The sequence below is a fragment of the Chelonia mydas genome, chromosome 6, assembly GCF_015237465.2.
Source record: "Chelonia mydas isolate rCheMyd1 chromosome 6, rCheMyd1.pri.v2, whole genome shotgun sequence".
NCBI lineage: Eukaryota > Metazoa > Chordata > Testudines > Cheloniidae > Chelonia > Chelonia mydas.
The window spans coordinates 60,276,720-60,294,904 of NC_051246.2; the positions used below are offsets into that span (position 1 = coordinate 60,276,720).

The window sequence follows — 18,185 nt, forward strand, 5'->3', positions numbered from 1 at the left end:
TTAACATTTCTAATAGTAGAAAATGAGCAAGACACTTCCCCCCACCCTTTTTTTTTTTTTTTTTGTAATGTTTAGAGGAGGAGATGTCTCAAGCCCTGAATCTCCTTTGCTGGTCCCCTTAATGGCTGCTGTTACCACCTGCAGTTGCAAACATGTTGAGGAAGTTCTGACACATACCCCTCCTGTGTAGTGTCCAGCTGTGTGTTATGATGGGAGGTAAGGGATTAGCAGCAGCCTCAGGAGAGCTGCTGGGGAAAAACATTGAACCTAGGAGCTAGGATGGTCTTGTTACTAACTGAACGGCTTCTTTAATCGTTTTTGGATAGATTTGTTATAAGGAAGTGACCTCAAATCCTAGTATGGTGCTGCCACTTTGTGTATGAGATTGTTATTGAGGAGACCAAATATAGTCCTCTTGCTGTGCTCTTGTACAACACCCTGGCATGCACCTTTGGGGGGGAAATGGCACAAATCAAGGAAGAAATTCCCTGCACCGGCATTCCATAAACTAATTGTTCACCTGACAATAGTCTGAATAGGGAAAGGGCAGCCAGGCTGGGGCCCTGAATGGGTCCTATTGTAATGGCCCTGCATGGGCTGAGCTGCTCATGCAAAGGTAAGCCCTTAGGCTAGGGGAAGGGAAAAGGCTCTTCCTGGGAGCAGCCAGTACCAGAACTGCTCAAGCAGGCAGGGGGTGACTTTAAAGAAAGCAGCAGGAATGAATCAGTTGTTAACCAAAGAATGGGGAGCTTGCTGGGCTGGGAGCTGCAGAAGAGTAATATAGATGGCTCCTTTGGTGAGCAGAGTTCTGTGCTCTGGGAAAGCCAGAACAACACCTCGCTATAAGCCGCACTCATTGCTCTGCACCCTTCTAATAGAGATGGGTGGCGGAGAAAGGCATTAGTGGGAAACCTCTCATCTTACCACTGGCAGCATGTGTCTGCACAGAGCAAGGGAGCCAGCGAGGAGCGTTTGGCTGGAGAGGGAAGGGGGGAGGGAGCCCTGCTAAAATGGTGAGGGAAGCATAAAGACAGCCAGAAGAATACAACAAGTGGTGTGTGTAGATACTAGCATGCATGAACCCGTCTGTGGCACATGTGCCCTCATGCACATACCTTCATGTGTGCAAAGGCCCCTGTGGGAGCCTGCATGTGGAGGCCTGAGTGTACCAGGTGCATGCAGGCAGAGACATAGGCATTTTTATTTCAGGGTCAGCCAGACTGGCTCCAGCAGTGGGCAATACCTAATTCTCACCTTTCCCAGAATCCTTTCCTACTCCTGTTGTTCATTCACTGCTGCTGCTCCTGTGAGGCCCTGGCGATTGCTTCCTGTCCAGTTCACACACCTGCAGCTGGAGCTGTGATCTCCCTGATTGTTATCTCAGCTGCAGAGCTACAAATGTCATAAAATGCCCCAGCTCTGATTATGCCCCAGGCAATCTTCCATCACACAGCTGTAAATTCCATCTGCCCTAGAGCAGTTTCTTCCAGCTGGTTAATGCCAGCAGCAGGGGAGCTCTGGTTCTTTTGTTATAGGACTGAGTCAAAAGAAAGGCCCTTACAGGCCTGGGAGTGGAGTTGGGTCCCTTGCTCACTAAGGGCAGGAGCTCAGTATTCTACAGAGGCCAAGTGGACTGTGTGTGTATGGGTCGGGGAAGGGACAGAGTCCTCTGTCTGACCTAATGGCAGAACTTGCCTACCCAGACTAGTGCTTGGAGCACTCTACTGAACTCTGGAAGAAGCCATATTCACTCAGCTGGAAGCCAGGACTCATGAGGCTGAATGATGAGTGTAGTGAAGGAGGGAGGGTAACTTTGCCCCATCCCAGTTTTTCAGCTGGACTCTTGCTCTGCTTGCAATCCCTGTTGTCCTTCTTTTCTACTGGGCAGTGAGCGTCTCACATGCAGACTGACCAGTGATGACGCAAGGCTTGCTGTCCTGGTTTTGCACCTGCTACCTAAGCTCTGGAGGCTGAAGGCAGGAGCTTTGCTGGTATGGGATGGATACTGCCATAGCTAATGCTAGGGAGTAACTAGTCCTCTGGCCCCCCAGCCAATGAGATGGGGAGGTTCCAATATAGGTAGCCAATAGGGGCTTCTGGGCTGAGCTGCCCTAGTCAGCCCATACAAGCTGCTCGGTCAAGGCAGAGGTCTCTCATATAGGCATCCTAGCTTCACCAACTGCTGCAGAGGTGCTGGGAGGTGGGGTGGGAGTTGTGTTCTCTCTCAGTTGAAAGGAGCAGGAGTGAGCGGGGGCCCTTCTGTGGTGTCTCTTTCCATGGGAGGATCTCAAAGACCCTCACACATATTAAATATGGAAACTTCACAACCCCCCTGGCTGTTATAGCCAGTTATGTGTGAGTAAACTGGTATCCAGAGGTGAAGTAGCTCACCCTGGGACCCAAACTGGGCCAGTGGCAGAGCCAGGAGTCCTGAATCTCAGCGCCCTATTCTGACCACTATTCCAGGGAGGGGGCTAAAAGGCCAGACAGCCCAACTCACTTGTCCATGTTTTAACCTCTAGATAACACTTCCTTCTCAAAGGTGGGGGGAGCCGAGATAGTCTGACTCCTCTTTATGGTGAGGGTAATGCTCAGCTGGAGGCCAGTTTGAGACTGGAATGAACTCCCACAGGACCTAGAGACCATCACAAACCTCACCACCTTTTGCTCCAAATTCAAGGTGCCTTTTGTTGACCTTGCCTTCTCTAACATAAACACAGAACAACAGGGATAGTAAAGAAAATAAAACCCTTCCAAAACAAAACACTCCATTATAGATGCATCTCCCCCAAGGATAGGATGAGAGAACAAACTACACATGACAGGCTCATGCTCTGCATAGCACTTAATGCACTACTGGAAGGTGCTCAGATACTGTGGTGATGAGTGCAACATAGGAACCTGTATGGCAAGGACTTCAGGCTCTCTGCTCTAATCAGTAGCTAATGCGCCCTGTGCCCCCATATGTCGCTGAAGACCTGCGGCAAGGAAAGAGGCCCTGCTGGTGTCTGCAAGGTAGAGTGCTGCTCCTTTCTCAGCCCAGAAAGATGCAGCAGCTCATGTATGATGTGGGGGTAGGACAGCCCTAGCCCCCTCCCTCGTGCCCAGGAATGGGCTGCACATAAAGAAGCTATTAAGGAGCAATTGCATGTTTGAATGGGGATTTCATAAGGACAAGAAAGAGCCGGTTGGGCTGGAGGTAAATGTCTTTCCTGGGGCAGTGTCTGTGCACATGTGGAGGCCCAGCCCGGCAGGTATGCATTGCACTTGGAGATTATATCTTTCTGGCTGGCAGGTCTGTGCTTGCTGGCTATGGTTTTACTAGTGCCTCTTACTTTTGGGGGTGGGTGGCAATTTACTTTGACTGTCACTCCCCTTCCTACCACACCCTGTGCATCCTCCCAGCTGCTCTTCTGAAATGCAAAGTGGGGAGAGGGGCAGGTAGTGTTCGTGCATGCTGGAGAGAGATGCAAGCCTGCCTTTCTTTCTGTAACCCTTGAGGCGGAGCGGGAGAGAAGTTGCAGGTACAGGCAGCCTCCGCATAGCTAGCATTCTGTTCCAAGCCTGGGCTATTCAGGCTACCCCTCTTTCCTCTGCTGCACCAGGAAAACCCTGATCACTTCATGTTCCCCATGCAGTTTTGTGTGGCAGGTTTCCCCACTGTATTCCTGGGCTCTCCGGGAGCTATTCTGCCTTCCTAGGGGTGTTTGGGGCGTGCTGCTTTTTGCGCATTCAATTTAGAATATAGAATTGGAGGCTCTACGGGAGCTTAAGACTCTGCCCTGCACCCTCTTCCCCCGTGTTCCCTGTCTCCCCATGCTCCGCACCCGAGCTCAGCCCCCCCCCCCCCCCCGAGGCACTGCAGGTGCTCCTCTGCCTGGTTCCCCTGTGCCCCTTCTAGCTGCGGGTCTCGAAGCCCTTTGTAAATGCTCATTTAATGAATCCTCCCCCTTCCCATCAGAGGTGGGTAACATGAGCCCAATAGTGCGGAAGGGGAAATGGAGGTAACAGCGACAGAGCTGGGAACAGAGCTGAGGCAGCCTGATGCCCCCAGTCCCCTGCTCTAGCCACTAGCCCGCGCTGCCTTTCCAAGCAGGAGGGAGTCTGGTGCAGCCTGGCCCGGGCGCCGATCAGCGCGCCAGCGGGACTCCGGCGCAGGCGGTGCCGTCTCAGATAACCTGGCCCGGCCCCGTGGGCTGCGCTCCCCGCTCATTGGATCTTCGGGGCTGTCCCAGCCTTCTCCTCTGCGAACATTTGCTCCAGCCAGGTGTTTGGGGGGGTGATTTTTCCCTGCCCGCTCCCCCCGCGGAGAGGGAGGAGACGTTTGAGTCAAGGCGGTGGGTGGGGCTTGGAAGGCAGAGAACTACCTTTGGGCAAGTCCGGGTGCGCAGCCGGGCTCGTGAAGCAGAAAGTGAACTTAATCTCTTGCTTGGTTTGTTCTCTTCCCGCCCCCATTAGGGCGGGAGAGCCTGGGCTGCAGGAACCGGGGGGGAGTGGCTGGTCTGAAAGGGAGGAGTGGGAAAGGAAGCCCCAGAAAGGAGCCGCAGCAGCCCCAGACTGCACGCTAGGCTGGGAGCCGCTCTGGGATGACGAGAGGGGAAAGCCAGGTAAGGAGATCTGTGCCAGTGGGGAGCCGCAGCAGGGGTGTGTGTGTGGGGGGGGGTTCTGTGGGAGGAGGCGATGGTGATGTGATGATGGGGGTTGGGGGGGAGAGAGTGTGAGAGCGAGCGGAGAATGGGGCATGGCATGGCGTCGGGGGAGGGAATTAGTGGAGGCGATGGAGTGATAGTGGTTGCCTGTGGAGGGAGCTGTGTGAGCCGGGAACATTTCTGGCTAGAAGGGTAACTTGGAAGAGAAGTTGCAGGACTCTTCTTTGCCATGCTCCGTGGTTGGACCCTGTGCTGTCTGTCCCCAGGGTCTCTCTCTAGCAGACTCCCCTCCCCACCCCACCTCCCATTTCACCTTCACGGTGGAGACAGCCAGCTGGAGATCACTGAGTGGGAATGGGAGTAGGTAAAGCTTCTCTCCTTAGTCTGGCCAGCCTCCCACTTGGCCTCACCCCTGGGTGTCTCATAGCTCTTTCTCCTCTGCCACCAGTCTCCACTGTGCCTTTCTGGTACACTTGCCAAACTGTTAATCCCAACTGGGACTACATTTGTTTCTTTGAACAGCCCCATTTATCAGACCATTAAGGACACAGCCACATAGTCTGCATCTGCCTGCTTGCTGTCACTGACCATTAAACTTGGTGAGCACTGATCTGCCATCCGGTACCTAACACAATGGAGCTTGGGTGAAGCATCCCCATGGTCCCAGGCCAGACAAAAGAGAAGGAAGGGAGAATCATGGCATTGGAACAGAACACAGTAAAGGTGACCAAAGGGCAGCCCACAGGCCTGTAGTATGTAGGAATTAGGTTGTATATCTTTAAATAGTTTGTGAGCCCTCTAGTGGTCCTCACTGTCTCCTGTGTTTCACATCCTTGGGGGGTGTGTGTGTGTATGTGTGTGTGTGTAAACACAGAATCCTAGGAATGTAGGGCTGGAATGGAGCTCAAGAGGTCATCTAGTGATTCTAGTCCAGCCCCCTGCCAAATAGATATAGACTATCCCTGACCAGCATTTGTCCAACCTGTTCTTAAAAACTTCCAATGATGAGGATTCCACAACCTCCCTTAGAAGTCTAGTCCAGACCTTAGCTACCCCATGGTTAAATTTCCACCCTAATTATCTAACCTAAATTTTTCTTGCTGCAGATTAAGCCCGTTACTTCTTGCCCTACCCTCAGTGGATATGAGGAACAATTTACTTCAGCTCTCTTAGCAACACTTCTTAACATATTTGAAGACTATCAGTTTCACCTCCCCCACATACCCACTTTATTTAACCTTTCCTCATAGTCAGGTTTTCTAAACTTTTCATCATTTTTGTTGTTCTACAATGGGCTGCCTCTGATTTGTCCACAGGAAAAATGTGGCACCCAGAGCTGGACACAGCACTCCAGCTGAGGCCTCACCAGCACCAAGTAGAGCAGGACAGTTACCTCCTGTGTGTTACATGGTGACACTCCTGTTAATACACCCCAGAATATGGTTATTCGATCTCTATTGTGCCTGTGTAGTTCTTTCATATTGTGTTACGTAGAGAGCAAAAGACACAATAAGGCCAGACGAGGCCCTCAGAGATATGCAGTGCAGCTGGTGTCCCTCTCTGTGTTTTGAGGGCACAGCCTCCTAGAAACTACAGGTCTGAGCATGCCATGCACCCTCTTGCTCTGAGTGGTTGGCTGCAGGGCACTCTGGGGAGCCTAGTCTCTGTGGGCTACACATGAGGACATCTGCAATCTGCTCTATTATATGCCCAATAGATTCAGCCCTTGGGCTGCTTGCACAGTCATTGGCAAGGCAGAGTCTGATGTCCTTGGAAGAGAACCTAGAGCAGTGGTGGACAGCCTGCGGGCTGCACACGGCCTGTCAGGGTAATCCGCTGGCGGGACGCAAGACAGTATTTACATTGACCGTCCACAGGCACAGCTGGTTGCAGTTTGCCGTTCCAATCCAATGGGAGCTGCAGGAAGCAGCACAGGCCACAGGGACATGCTGGCCGCTGCTTCCTGCAGCTCCCATTGGCTGGGAATTGGCCGGAGAAGCCACCAAGATGTTGGCTACCCTTGAGGCAGAGGCAGACTTGCTGCAGCCAAGTCGCCATGCTCCAAGTGGTTCTGTGGAAAGCTCCTCATTGCATATGCTTGTGCCTAGTGGATATGTGATTGCCTCCCCAATGCCTGGAGAAATGGGCGACCTGCAGGAAAGGCCTTCAGCCTTCACACTGATCACCTGCTATCTGTTGGGTTTAATTGTTTGGGCTGTGTCGCTGGGTGCCCATCACTGTCCAGTGGAAGGAAGGAAAACAGCCCCCTGCTCCCTGCCCCACAGGAACTAAAGGCTCATCTGAAGCATCTGCACATCAATAGGCTTGGGTCTTTGCATAGGAAGGAAGTTCCCAATCCAGGCCCATTTAGTCGACTAGCAGGAGGGAGGCTATTGTTTGAATGGTCTCCAGATGTTGTGTAGAGAGGGAAGGGATCAGTTCTCAGTTATTTGCCAGCAAAGACAGAGATGAAAAGTGGGCTGGGCCTGTGAGAGGGTCTGGTTGGGCCAGCCTAATTGGGGAAGGATGGTCAGCTTGGGCTTGTGTAGGCAGGACCCGGAGGGGAGTATGGCAGGGGGGCCTGGCCAGGCCTGTGGGATCTGAGCCTTTCTTGCATATTTCATCTTTGCTCTGGAATTGAAATGTCTATTCTAAAAGCAAAAGGTCTCTGCCCCTTGGTGCTGTGAGGAACTGGGGGGCTGAACCTGTTCTTCTTCATGGAGTGAACAACTGTCTCTTTGCTGCTCTCCTTTCCTCTTCTTGGATGAGAGGAGCATCCTTGGCAGCAGCTCCATGCCTCTCTGGGGAGTGTCCAGAGCTGGAAGCTTTTATGCTGGAGGAGGCTGGGATCTTAGGCAGCCATCTCACAGGTGTCAATGACCACACAAAGTGCAAGGCAGAGGAGAACTTGGTCCCTGGGGTTCTGTAGGGAAAATGTTGGGAGGAGTAATGAGTGTTGAAGTTTCAGTGCTTTAGGGATCAAGCAGGGAAATGAGGGGAAGAAGAGGAACCAGCCACAGGTAGCTGTGGTGTTTGTCATGACGTTTGACCTGTGGCCCTTGAGCCTAAGCAGAGGCCCCATCTAGTAGGTAACTGTCCCACAAGTCTGAAGAATGAAGCATGCATCATTGGAGGCAGCAAGGCTTGGAGATTAGCTGAGCGAACAGTCAGGAGCTAAAAGGGGGGGAGAGGTGGGAGAGTCACATGAGAATCTCTGCCTCCTTCTAATACCTGCCAGTCATGGGTCAGAGGCGGGAGGGGGAGGGGGAGGGGGGCATGTGCTGCCAGAAGATCACTGGTGGAGGCGGGGAGTGTGTGTTGGGGGGAGGAAATTCCCTCTTTTATGATCTCCCTGCTAGCAGCTGAATTTTCATTGTTTGGCTCCTTTTGATGTGTCCATCCTCTCTCCTGAAGTGGGGATGTCTCTTGGCTTTTCTCCATTTTTTTTTTTTTTCTTTTCTTGACTAACTCTCTCATTCCCATGTTTCTCATGACTGATTTGCTTCCTGAGTAATACCTCTGTAGTGATGCCAGTGCTACTGGGGAGGCAGGGTAGTTTGATGCAATACATGACCAATCTTTTATTTCTAACTATCCCAGTCGTGACTCCCCTGAGGGCTTGGGCAGGGCTGGCGTGCAGCAACTGTCTGTAGTGCTTCCAGTTGCAAAGGTAACATTAAAAACATGACTTGAGTGTAACTGATGCCATGACATTTGCTTAAGACTTCAGACAGCCCAAAACAATAGCTCTGAGAGGCGTGAACTCAAGGGACTGTTAACTCTGAAACCCAACAATGACCATTTAACTCACCATTGTCAGCTGTTCCACTGTTGAGCAAAGCACTGAAAAAGGGATGGGCCAGATGCATTGTGATTTGCACAGTATACTGAGCGTGGTGCCCCATTTTGCTCTCTCAAGTGGGTGGAGCTTTCCCCAAACCTCTGGTTTCCCCCAGCTTGAAGCTGTTGTAAGGTGGGTCACCGTCACATTTTGACCTAGCGAGTGCCTGTTTATCTGTGCCTCTGCCCTGGCACAGGCACTAAGGTAAATGCAGCTCACTGACCAGGGGGAGGACTCTGGGGTGCTGGGGGTTAAAGTGTGCTATGGTCACCTCTGCAGAGGGCTGATGTGATGAATGTGATGCCCCCCTCCCCCAATTCATTTCACTCTAGTCCCCAGAGAACATTTCTCTGCATCACCTACCTCCTCTCCCCACAGTGCAGCCCCGAGCTTCTCTGTGCACGAGGCCAGGGGCTCCCTTTGGATCATGGCAGCACACTGAGAAGCTGTCTGGGTGGTGCAGTGAGCTGTTGAGGGCTCTGCTCTCTTCCCCACAAGGGCTGAACAGGCTGCTCCCCACAGGATTTCTAGCCCTGGGGACAGGACACGCAGGGAACTGAAGCGGGATCCACTGCTTGGGCCTGTGGAACACAGCTCCCTGGGCTTGGACAAGCCTTCTCTGGCTCAGGAAGGTAAAGGGGCTGCATGTCCCTTTAAGGTAGGAGCAATTGGCCTGTGACTCCCAGTCAAGCAGTCAGGATCTTTACTCCACATAATGCCAAACTTTGTTAGAGCAGGTAATCATCCACAGCCAGCAAGGGGAGGAGGGAGGCGTCTGGCTGTGAGTCCAGTCCCTATGTGGCCAGCTGGGAGCCAACCCAGGGATTGTCATGGTTTTGTTCCTCAGGAGCAGGTCAGCTGGATGGAGGAGGTTGGGAAGGGAGCCAGAGTGCTGAGTTTTGCTTCTCTCTGCTTGGGTAAGGATCCCAGGGCAGTGTGGCCTCGGGTGCCTTGTCCTTGAGTCCGGTATCTCGGGAACAGTTCTGGCCCCTCCAGACGGAGTGGGGGAGGGGAAATTTGTTCTTTAACTCAAGGGCAGGTTTAATTAAACATCAGGTGACCTGGCAGTGGCTCAGAGCTCTATGAGAGCAACTTACTAAACACCATCTTGTGCTCAACAGCTGGCTGGAGGCCAAGCCTTGGGCCTGGGATCCTGTGGGAGCCACAGGTTTAGGTCTCTGTGCTGCCTGCTGAGATTACTGAGGTGCAGTCGCTGGAAGTGCCCCAGCAATAGGGCATTGGTTTACCGCTTTCTGTAGGGACCAGTCTGTGTGACTGCAAAGCTGGGAGGCAGTTTCTCTCTGGTCAGATCTAGCCACTTTCCAGTGACAGCTGTGGCCAAGATGAGTGACACAAGGGGTGTAAGACATCATCCCACCTCTCCCTGCACACCTTTCTCAGGCCACGTCCTCACTGGCTTTGCAAGGTTGTTAGGGTGAGTGGATTCTCACTGGTGTCCCCATGTAGTAGCCCAATTTGTGGCATTCCAGGTGCCCACCGGAGTGGGGTTCTGTAGGGCAGTGCACCCCCTCTTCCCTGGCAGACTCCCAGCTTGGGTCCCTGGAATTCTGATGCCAGGTGTTGGGACCAGCCTGCTCTGCACATGCCCACTGACAGCTTCTCTCCAGAGTTTCGGGGCTCCTCCTTGTTTCCTGGAGGGTCCCTGGAGGCCTCTCCAGCACAGCATGGACACTGGGCCATTCTGTGTCTGGAGGGATTTCAAGCTGTGGAATGTTACCTGTCAATCTCTAAGTTGGCCTGGGGGTCTGAGATCCCTCTCCCTGTGCCCTGTTGGAGCGGTTCATCCTAGCTGGGGGCCCACAGGTCAAACTCGTGGGAGCGTGTGGCAGAGTATTTCCAGGGGAGGGTCCTCTGCTTTGAATTGCCATCAGAGTGCTGAGCAGCCTGAGGAAGAGGAGGGAGCATAGCCTAGTGATTAGAAGAGGGCACCGGGTCAGGAGTCAGATCTCAACTCGGCCAGCAACTCACTGCCTGTGCCTTCCCCTGTGAGTGCCTTCCCCGCTGTGTGCCATGGGGCTGATGATCCTGATGAACTGCTTGGGCGCTGAGAGGTTGAAAATTTGTTGAGGTGCATTCATGGGGTGCTGGGAGCTGGAGCTGGATGTGGTCTGCAGGCTGGCTTCTCCTTAGCTAGGTCAGAGACCCAAAGATGCTACCCCAAAGCTGTCAACAATCTGCTTAGTAATTGGTACTCATTCAGCTCCTGCAGTGACAGCCACAGTCTAATAATAATCAGGGACCAGGCAGGGTGCTGCATTGAACAGTAACAAGGGGTAAAGCCAGCAATGCTGGAGCCTTCATCAGTGGGTACAGGAGGCAGCGTCTCCAGACTCCCCAAGTCAGCTTCACAGTAATCCCTGAGTGGGGCAAAGGGTGCCCTCTCAGCATGCCTGGGAGAGCTCTGCTGGAGCTGAGCTGCCATCGTGGTTACACAACTGCTTCATCCAGAGACTCTGAGCTAGTGCCATCCTCTGTGCTCAGATGTTGGACTGAGTTGGGCAGAGCCCTGCAGGCTTGTGCCTTGGCTGTGTCACTTCCATGTGCTTCTCCTCCGTTGCAGGCTCTAGGATGCTGGGGCCAGCTAGGCTGAACCTGCCCACGTGATCCTCACTGCTTCCAGCCCTCGCCCTGCCTGCCCACCATGCTGCGCTCCTGGCGTGGAAAGCTGAAGCTGCTGCTCGCCACTGTAACACTGGTGATCCTTCTCTCGTGGCTCTGTGTCTTTGTGGGCAGTTCAGAATGTGAGTGTGGCCTGGCTCTGGGTTGAGGTACTGCCCAGGACAGGGGAATGAGCGACAGCACACAGCTGCCAGCCAGGGTTCTTGGCTTCTTCTGGTTCTGCCACTAACTCGTTGTGGGCCCAGTCCCTCTGCCTCAATTTCCTCATCTGCTGTAACATGGGGTGATGCCCCTGCCCTGTCTCTGGGGGGGCTTGCGGACAAGTACATTACTGTATATAAAGCATTATGGGTGGAGATGTAGCTAGGAGAGGGGCTTAGAGATGAACATGGGGGCTGGGATCCAAAAAGGTTGCAAGGCTGAGCATCACAGGTGCTTAACTTCTAGATTTGTAGAAAATCACAGGAACAACACTGTGATCTACAAAGCCTGGGCTAGGCGCCTAGGCTCCCTATGCAAGGACTGGGGAGAGCTGGGTGCCTCGCAATGGGATCCACAAAAGCCAGTATGCTAGGCTGGGAGCCACCGCAGCTAATCAGTGGGAGATGCTGATGAGAGCGGTGCACTAAGCTCCAACCTCCCAGCCCAGGCTCTTATCTCTGTGGGCTGCGGGGAGGTCCTATCTCAGCTAGCGATCCAAACCGGGGGAAGATAGGTGCTCCTGCGCCTCACTGGTGTGTGGGGCCAGATCTGATAGGCCTGCTCAGAGGCTACCTAATTCCACTTAAAACAGCGAGGGGGAGGGAGTGGAGGAGGCGCTCCCTCATAACCTGGTTGGGTGCTCATCTGGAGTGTGGGAGACCCCTGGTTCAAAACCCCGCTCTGCCTGAAGAGGAGAAGGGATTTGGACAGGGATCTGCCACTTCTCGGCTGAATGCTCTAACCAGTGAGAGATAAAGTGATTCTCACTCTCTCTGGCCCAATTAATGTTTAACTGAAGTGGAATAACTTCAATAGCAGAGATTGAGGGAGACGCACATCAGAATATTGCCCACCCCACGCAAGCTGTTGACTGGAGTTAGGCAGCCTCTGAGCCTCCACTGGATTGGGCTGTGCATGTGACGCAGGTGGCCCAGTGCCTGGTTTGTGAATAGTAAGGGCTTAGGTGGGAGACAGGTGTCTGGAGCCTAGAGGAAGGCAGCTATGCACATGCCTCTGTGGGGATTTGGGGCATTCTTTCTTCACAAATGGCTGTCCCCAGCCACCAGTGCCACTCCCATGTTATCCCCCTCCCTCCCCATGCCCTACACTCACTGTGACTTTAGGGTGCTCTCTCCCCATACATGGCCAACTGTTATCTCTTCTCCCTCCCCCTTTCCATGGTCAGGGGGCAGTGCATGGGGTGCTGTCCCACCCGTGACTCCTACCATGTCCCGGGGTGTGAACTCACAGTGATTTGGGGGGCTCTCTCTCCACAGATGGCCGTTCCCTCCTATTATCTCCTTGCCTTGGGGACCGGCCGAGCCAGGACCTGGAGCGAGAGGCCTTGGCATCTCAGGTGCGCAAGGTGGAAGAGGAAAACCTGCAACTGCGCCTGCAGCTCAGCCAGTCTCGGACGCAAGCTGGGGCTGTGGAGGGGAGTGATGGCAGCCAGCAGTGGGCAGCCTCCTTTGAGGATGGGGACGCCCCAGGGGATGACAGGAGCAACCGCACAGGCTGCCCCAAGCAGCAGATGGTGCAGAAGTGTGAGGTGAGGGACTGTAGCTGGCTTCATGGCGCTGTCCTTGGGGAGGGCAGGCACCCTGAGGGGCCTGCACATATGGCCAATGACACCGGGTGCTGAGGGTCCCCATGGCCTAGGGTGATGGCCTGGCCTAGCAGCGAGTCCCTAGATTCAACCGCCTCTGTATAGCTGCCCAGTTGCACTGGCCATGCCAGGGCCTCCCCCTTGGTGTCTGCTTTGTTCATGCCTCAAATACGTGGGCATTTTATTTGCAGTTAAGAGTGTGATGCTGACAGCCAAAAGAATGACCCCTTCTTACCTCCCACTGAGAGATGTTAGTGCCCCTCCTCAGTGCCTCAAAGTGTGTGAGCATACAGGTGGTGAGGCAGCACCAGGACTCCTGGGTTCTCTTCCCAGCTCTGCCACTGACCTGTTGTGTGATCTGGGGCAAGTCCTTCCTCGCTCTCTGCCTCAGTTTACCCACCTATCACCTGTGGGTAATGACCCTGACCTGTGTCCCTAGGGGGCTGGGTTGCTGAGGCTGTTTTTGTATGAGATATGCTATGTGAGGTGAGATGGGCAGGTAGGACTGCCTGACCAGAACGTTGTGCAGCAGCTATCGCCATCTGCCTTGGGAGGAGAGGACTCTAATCAGTGCCAAGATCTTGGGGTGGGGAATGATACTACGAAGTGTTACTGACCCAGAGGCTGCTGCATGCTGGACAACCCTTGCCCCAGGGGTGCTGTTTTGGGCAGGGCTGATGGTGCCTTCTGTCTCTGGGCAGCTCCTGCACGTAGCGATTGTGTGTGCTGGTCACAATGCGAGCCGAGACGTGGTCACTCTGGTGAAATCCATCCTCTTCCACAGGTAACCCAGACAGCAGTGTGGGGGGAGCCTCTGCTATGCTATGCTAATTTATAGAGGTTCTTACACAGCACTTACCCTGTCTTCAGGGGCTGGTGGGCTTCCATCTCCATTTCGGACCCATTTGCTTTGGGGGTTCAGGTAAAATGGGGATCAGATATGAACCACTCCTGCAGCTTGGCTCCCGAGACATAGGGCAGTGTGGGAAGGGGAGGTGTGCAGCTGGGAAGCCCAGGCTGTGGTGGTGGTGGAGAACTTAACCTGTCCCTCTTCCTGTCCCTCTTAACCAGTCACAACTCCCAGGATCCTGTGTTACTGTGACCAGTGTTTGAGGGTCCCATGTGAAGGGGCTGTGCTGTCTGGGTAGGGATTGAGTGAGGTGCGGGGTGGTGAAGGCTGTCTGGGTCCCACCTGTCATCTGCTGGGGGGTGTGGATGGGTCTGTTCCAGGTGGACCCTGGCTCAGGATGGGGCAACTTCTCCCAGATGCCACCCGCTTTGGTGGTGGAGGAAGCTGTCCTGGGCTCAGTGGCTCAGGAAGGATCTCTGACAGCTGCTTGTGTTTCCTCCTGGCAGGAAGAACCCTCTCCATTTCCACCTCATCACGGACTCGGTGGCTCAACAGATCCTGCAGACTCTCTTCCAGTCCTGGATAGTGCCCTCTGTCTACGTTAGCTTCTACAACGCAGACGATTTGAAGGCAGGAGCCCCAGATCCCCTTCTCCCCTCACTGTCCCTCTTCCCCCCACTTTCTCGGCTTCTGTTTCCAGTCTCGGTTTTCCAGTGAAGTGATCAGCCACTCAGGGAGGCAGGGGTGGTGGTGAGGAGAGTTCGCTAGACTATTAACTCTCTTGCTGCTGGCCCCTCTCTCATCTGCTCTCCTCCTGGTGTCTGTTACCATTTGACTGATAAGGGGGCACTTGGTTGGCTTGGGAGTTGTGAAGGGGCCTTTCTCCTCCACTTTGGCTCTGGTCTGCAGTAGCTGAAAGCTGCTCCCTTCTGCGAGTTCCTAGGTGGCTCCTGTATGAAGGAGCTGGCGAGTCTCAGACCCATTCCTAGCAAGCGCATATCAAAATGACACAACCACTAGCCCAGGTGACGCTAACTGGTCCCCTGGTTGGCAGCCTCCTCAGAGAGCCAGGTGTAACTGGGCCATGCACTCTCACCTAGAGAGGGCCCCACCAAAGCAAGATGGGACTCATTGGCTTGGATATGAAACAGCCAGAGTCAAAACCATCCACAGAAGCAACGGGGCATGCTATAGGGCATCAGATCAGAGTTCTAGGCATCAGAGTTCAGTCTGGTCACAAAATCTGGGAGCAGCTGTACAAGTCATGCCCAGATGATGGGGAACAGGGAGGAACTGTGGACAGCACAGAGAAATATCCCAAAGGGCCCAAAAGAGAACAGGCACATGGGCAGGAGTCAAGTGAGACTCAGCCTCAGGAAACACTGCTAATACATCAGGGGAAACCCAGATCCTCGATGAGAGGGGCTGGGAGAGCCTGGGGAGAGTGGGGCTGTGATGGGACAGAGCTGCACAAAGGCCACTGTATCTGGGGGCTGTGTACTTGAGAGCTTGTGTCCCAAAGCCGGGAGGGGATAGCTGCTCTTTGTAAGGCTCTGGGTACCTCAGTCCCTGGGGTCTCTCCTCGTGGAGCAGGGAGGAGACACTCAGCAGGTGACATTGGTCCTGAGGGGCCCAGAGCAGACACACAGACTGGAGGGAGTACAGGGAAGGGCAAAAAGAATGAATGGGGTTGTGGGGAGCCATTAAAGAATGGCATCCGTCCAACTTGGCTAGTGACTGTAAGGAGGGGAGGGAGAATGTGGTGGCTGGGGATATCTGGATGTGTAAACCCCAAGTCGGGGAGGGGGAGATTTTTCAGGCTGATACATAGGGTGCAGTGTGGGGCGGGGCAGAAGAAATCTTGGCTGAGTCTCAGGATGGAGACACTCGCTGGGGGGAGGAGCCCATTGCTCAGATGTTGATCACTAACTGGAACAGACTGGAGAATGGGCTGTAGGGGTCAGTCCTTTGTGGGCCCTGAGAGAGTGACTGGCTGCTCTCCTGGGCCTTTTCCATCTTTGCTGCCTGTGGAGACATTGAGTGAGTGGGTGGTAGGGGTGAGGACAAGATCTGTGGAAGTCTCTGATTCCCATCTGCCTTAAACACTTCAAATGGAAAATACTTTAGCACTAAGCTTGGAATCTGTGCGCCCCCTGGTGGCAGCTGCCATAGTGGATGTAATCTGTGGAACAGGCCCTGTGCGGAGGCCTGAACAGCTGGAATATTGTACAGTGCATCAGTAAAATCCCCCTGTGTTCTATCCCCTGAGATCCAGGGAGTGTGCCTCCCACCCACACGTGGAATGCAGTCTCCTTGCCTTGCTAGGACTCACTCATGCCTCCTCATTAGCCCCCGAGGGCTTTGAAGCTCTGTAGCACAGTTGTGCTGCTTGGTTAGCCTCTGGGGCAGTGGGGGTTGGATTTGGGGAAGAGCCATGCCATTTTACACCTCTGTTTCCGGGGGAAGTGTTGGATTTGTGGTACAGACTGGGTGCTGTGTGTCCCCGGGGAGATTTGAGAATGGCTATATCCTGGCCCTGAGGGCTTCTTCCCTCCCTGTTGCAGGCAGAGGTGTCGTGGATTCCCAACAAGCATTACTCCGGGATTTACGGGCTGATGAAGCTGACGCTCACTAAGGCGCTGCCCTCCAACCTCTCCAAGGTCATTGTCCTGGACACAGACATCACCTTTGCCACCGACATCGCTGAGCTGTGGGCTATCTTCGGGAAGTTCTCCGGTGAGGGGGAGTTGTGGAGAGGAGGAGCCTTGGGACCAGTTGAGTAGCTGTACCTCTGAGAGAGAAGCCAGGCCCACTGCCTTGGCTCCCCGAAAACCTGCGACCCCTTGGCACTGGGTGGAGTTTAGGAGTCTGTTCTGCTTGGCTCTCCCTGTCTGTCCTTATCAGCCACTTGTGGGCGGCGGGGGAGGAGGGGGCATGAATTTGTGGTGGGCACATACTCCTCTGGTGAGGTGGATCTGTCTCGCTTTCCAGACAAGCAGGTGATTGGGCTGGTGGAGAACCAGAGTGACTGGTACCTGGGAAACCTCTGGAAGAACCATAAGCCATGGCCAGCGCTTGGACGTGGCTTCAACACAGGTGAGCCCAGAGCATGCACAGGTCAGCTCCTGTTGGGCAGGGGTTTATCCTGTCTCTGTCAGTGGTGAGGTTGGTGCAGGGCAAGGCCGCCAGAATATCTGGGGGGACAGGGCTGGGATGAGGAAGCGCCTCCTTCTGCTCATTCCTGTTAGTGTTGCTGGTAGTGAGGAGCTGTTGCTGTGACTCCCATCCTGTCCCAGAGAAAAGCTGCTGCTGTCCTCTGTGACTTGGGGAGCAAACTGTCAGCTCAGGTCCTGCCAGCAAATCCACTGGGAATTGAACTGTGCGTGGCCTTGGCCACAAGAGGCTGATGGCAGGTCTCCCCAGTGGCTCTGCCTGTGCCTCTCAGTCGTGACTGGCCACCATTTCCTGCTGTTCCAGCGCAGAGGCTCTCTTACAGTCTGCCACTCTTTGATTTTATAATAGGAATAAGTGGTCCCAGGGAGCTGCACTGAGACCCTCTAAACTCACTCAATGTGTCTCTCGAGTCTGAACTAGAGCCATATGCGCCAGCCTTGCTCCTTGGCTGCCAGTGAGGTACTGCACTCTGCTGCTTCCCCAAGGGTGGTTTCTTAGGGTCACTCAGTGGCACCCCCCGGAGGTGACTGCTTCCCTAAGCCCTTCCTTTAGTGAGTGTGAGTGACAGAGCTGCCCAGGCCAATCAGAAAGCTTGTGGGGTGAGCCCCCGCCCACACTCTCTGTACTCTGGGAATCCTATCAGAGGTGAGTTCCCAGGCCTCCTCCAGCAGTAGACACTGTTGTTGAGAGGGGTGTGGGACACAGGGATGCCATGTCCAGGCTAGCCAGCAAGCCTAGAATCCAGTCCCTGGCTGGGACACCCAGCAGAGGGCCTTGCTGTTAGAGAACTTGCTATGGGGATGGCATCCCAGACCATTGACCTAGTATGCTCCAGAAGGGACTGGCTGGAGCTGAGCTCAGGGGTGGCATAAGGCTGGATCGACTGCATCAAACACAGTGCTGGGCTGGCTGGTACCTGTGTGATGTGGGGACACCTATGACCTCTCTTTCCCCGCTTCCCAGGGGTGATCCTGCTGCTGCTGGAGCGCCTGCGCCGGATTGGCTGGGAGCAGATGTGGCGGCTGATGGCGGAGCAGGAGCTCATGAGCATGCTGTCTACCTCGCTGGCAGATCAGGTATGGAGCCAAGCTGAGCCCCAGCCTGCAGGCTCTTCTTTGACCCCGGTTCCTACTCTTGGGCAAACTATAGATGTAGGAAGCTGCAGGTGGGGGAGTAAATGCTGGGGCCATGGGATGCTGCTAACACTACAGACAACACTGGCTG

At 54.2% G+C, this 18,185-nt stretch overlaps 1 protein-coding gene across 8 annotated transcripts in view; it reads left to right on the forward strand.

Moving 5' to 3' along the window:
• Positions 1-18,185, forward strand: part of LARGE2 (LARGE xylosyl- and glucuronyltransferase 2) — a 72,524-nt gene that overhangs the window by 19,646 nt on the left and 34,693 nt on the right. For 4 of the 8 annotated variants that reach the window (XM_037900127.2, XM_037900126.2, XM_037900129.2 and 1 more), the window contains exons 3-9: positions 11,072-11,252; positions 12,609-12,880; positions 13,639-13,721; positions 14,294-14,417; positions 16,352-16,523; positions 16,779-16,883; positions 17,925-18,037. In XM_037900127.2, the coding sequence (XP_037756055.2) occupies positions 11,153-11,252; positions 12,609-12,880; positions 13,639-13,721; positions 14,294-14,417; positions 16,352-16,523; positions 16,779-16,883; positions 17,925-18,037 (969 nt within the window). In that variant the 5' untranslated portion in view covers positions 11,072-11,152. Of the gene's footprint in view, positions 1-4,458; positions 4,608-9,337; positions 9,408-11,071; positions 11,253-12,608; positions 12,881-13,638; positions 13,722-14,293; positions 14,418-16,351; positions 16,524-16,778; positions 16,884-17,924; positions 18,038-18,185 lie in introns of all 8 variants that reach the window. The other 4 variants (XM_043549976.1, XM_043549973.1, XM_043549975.1 and 1 more) reach the window with 2 other exon arrangements.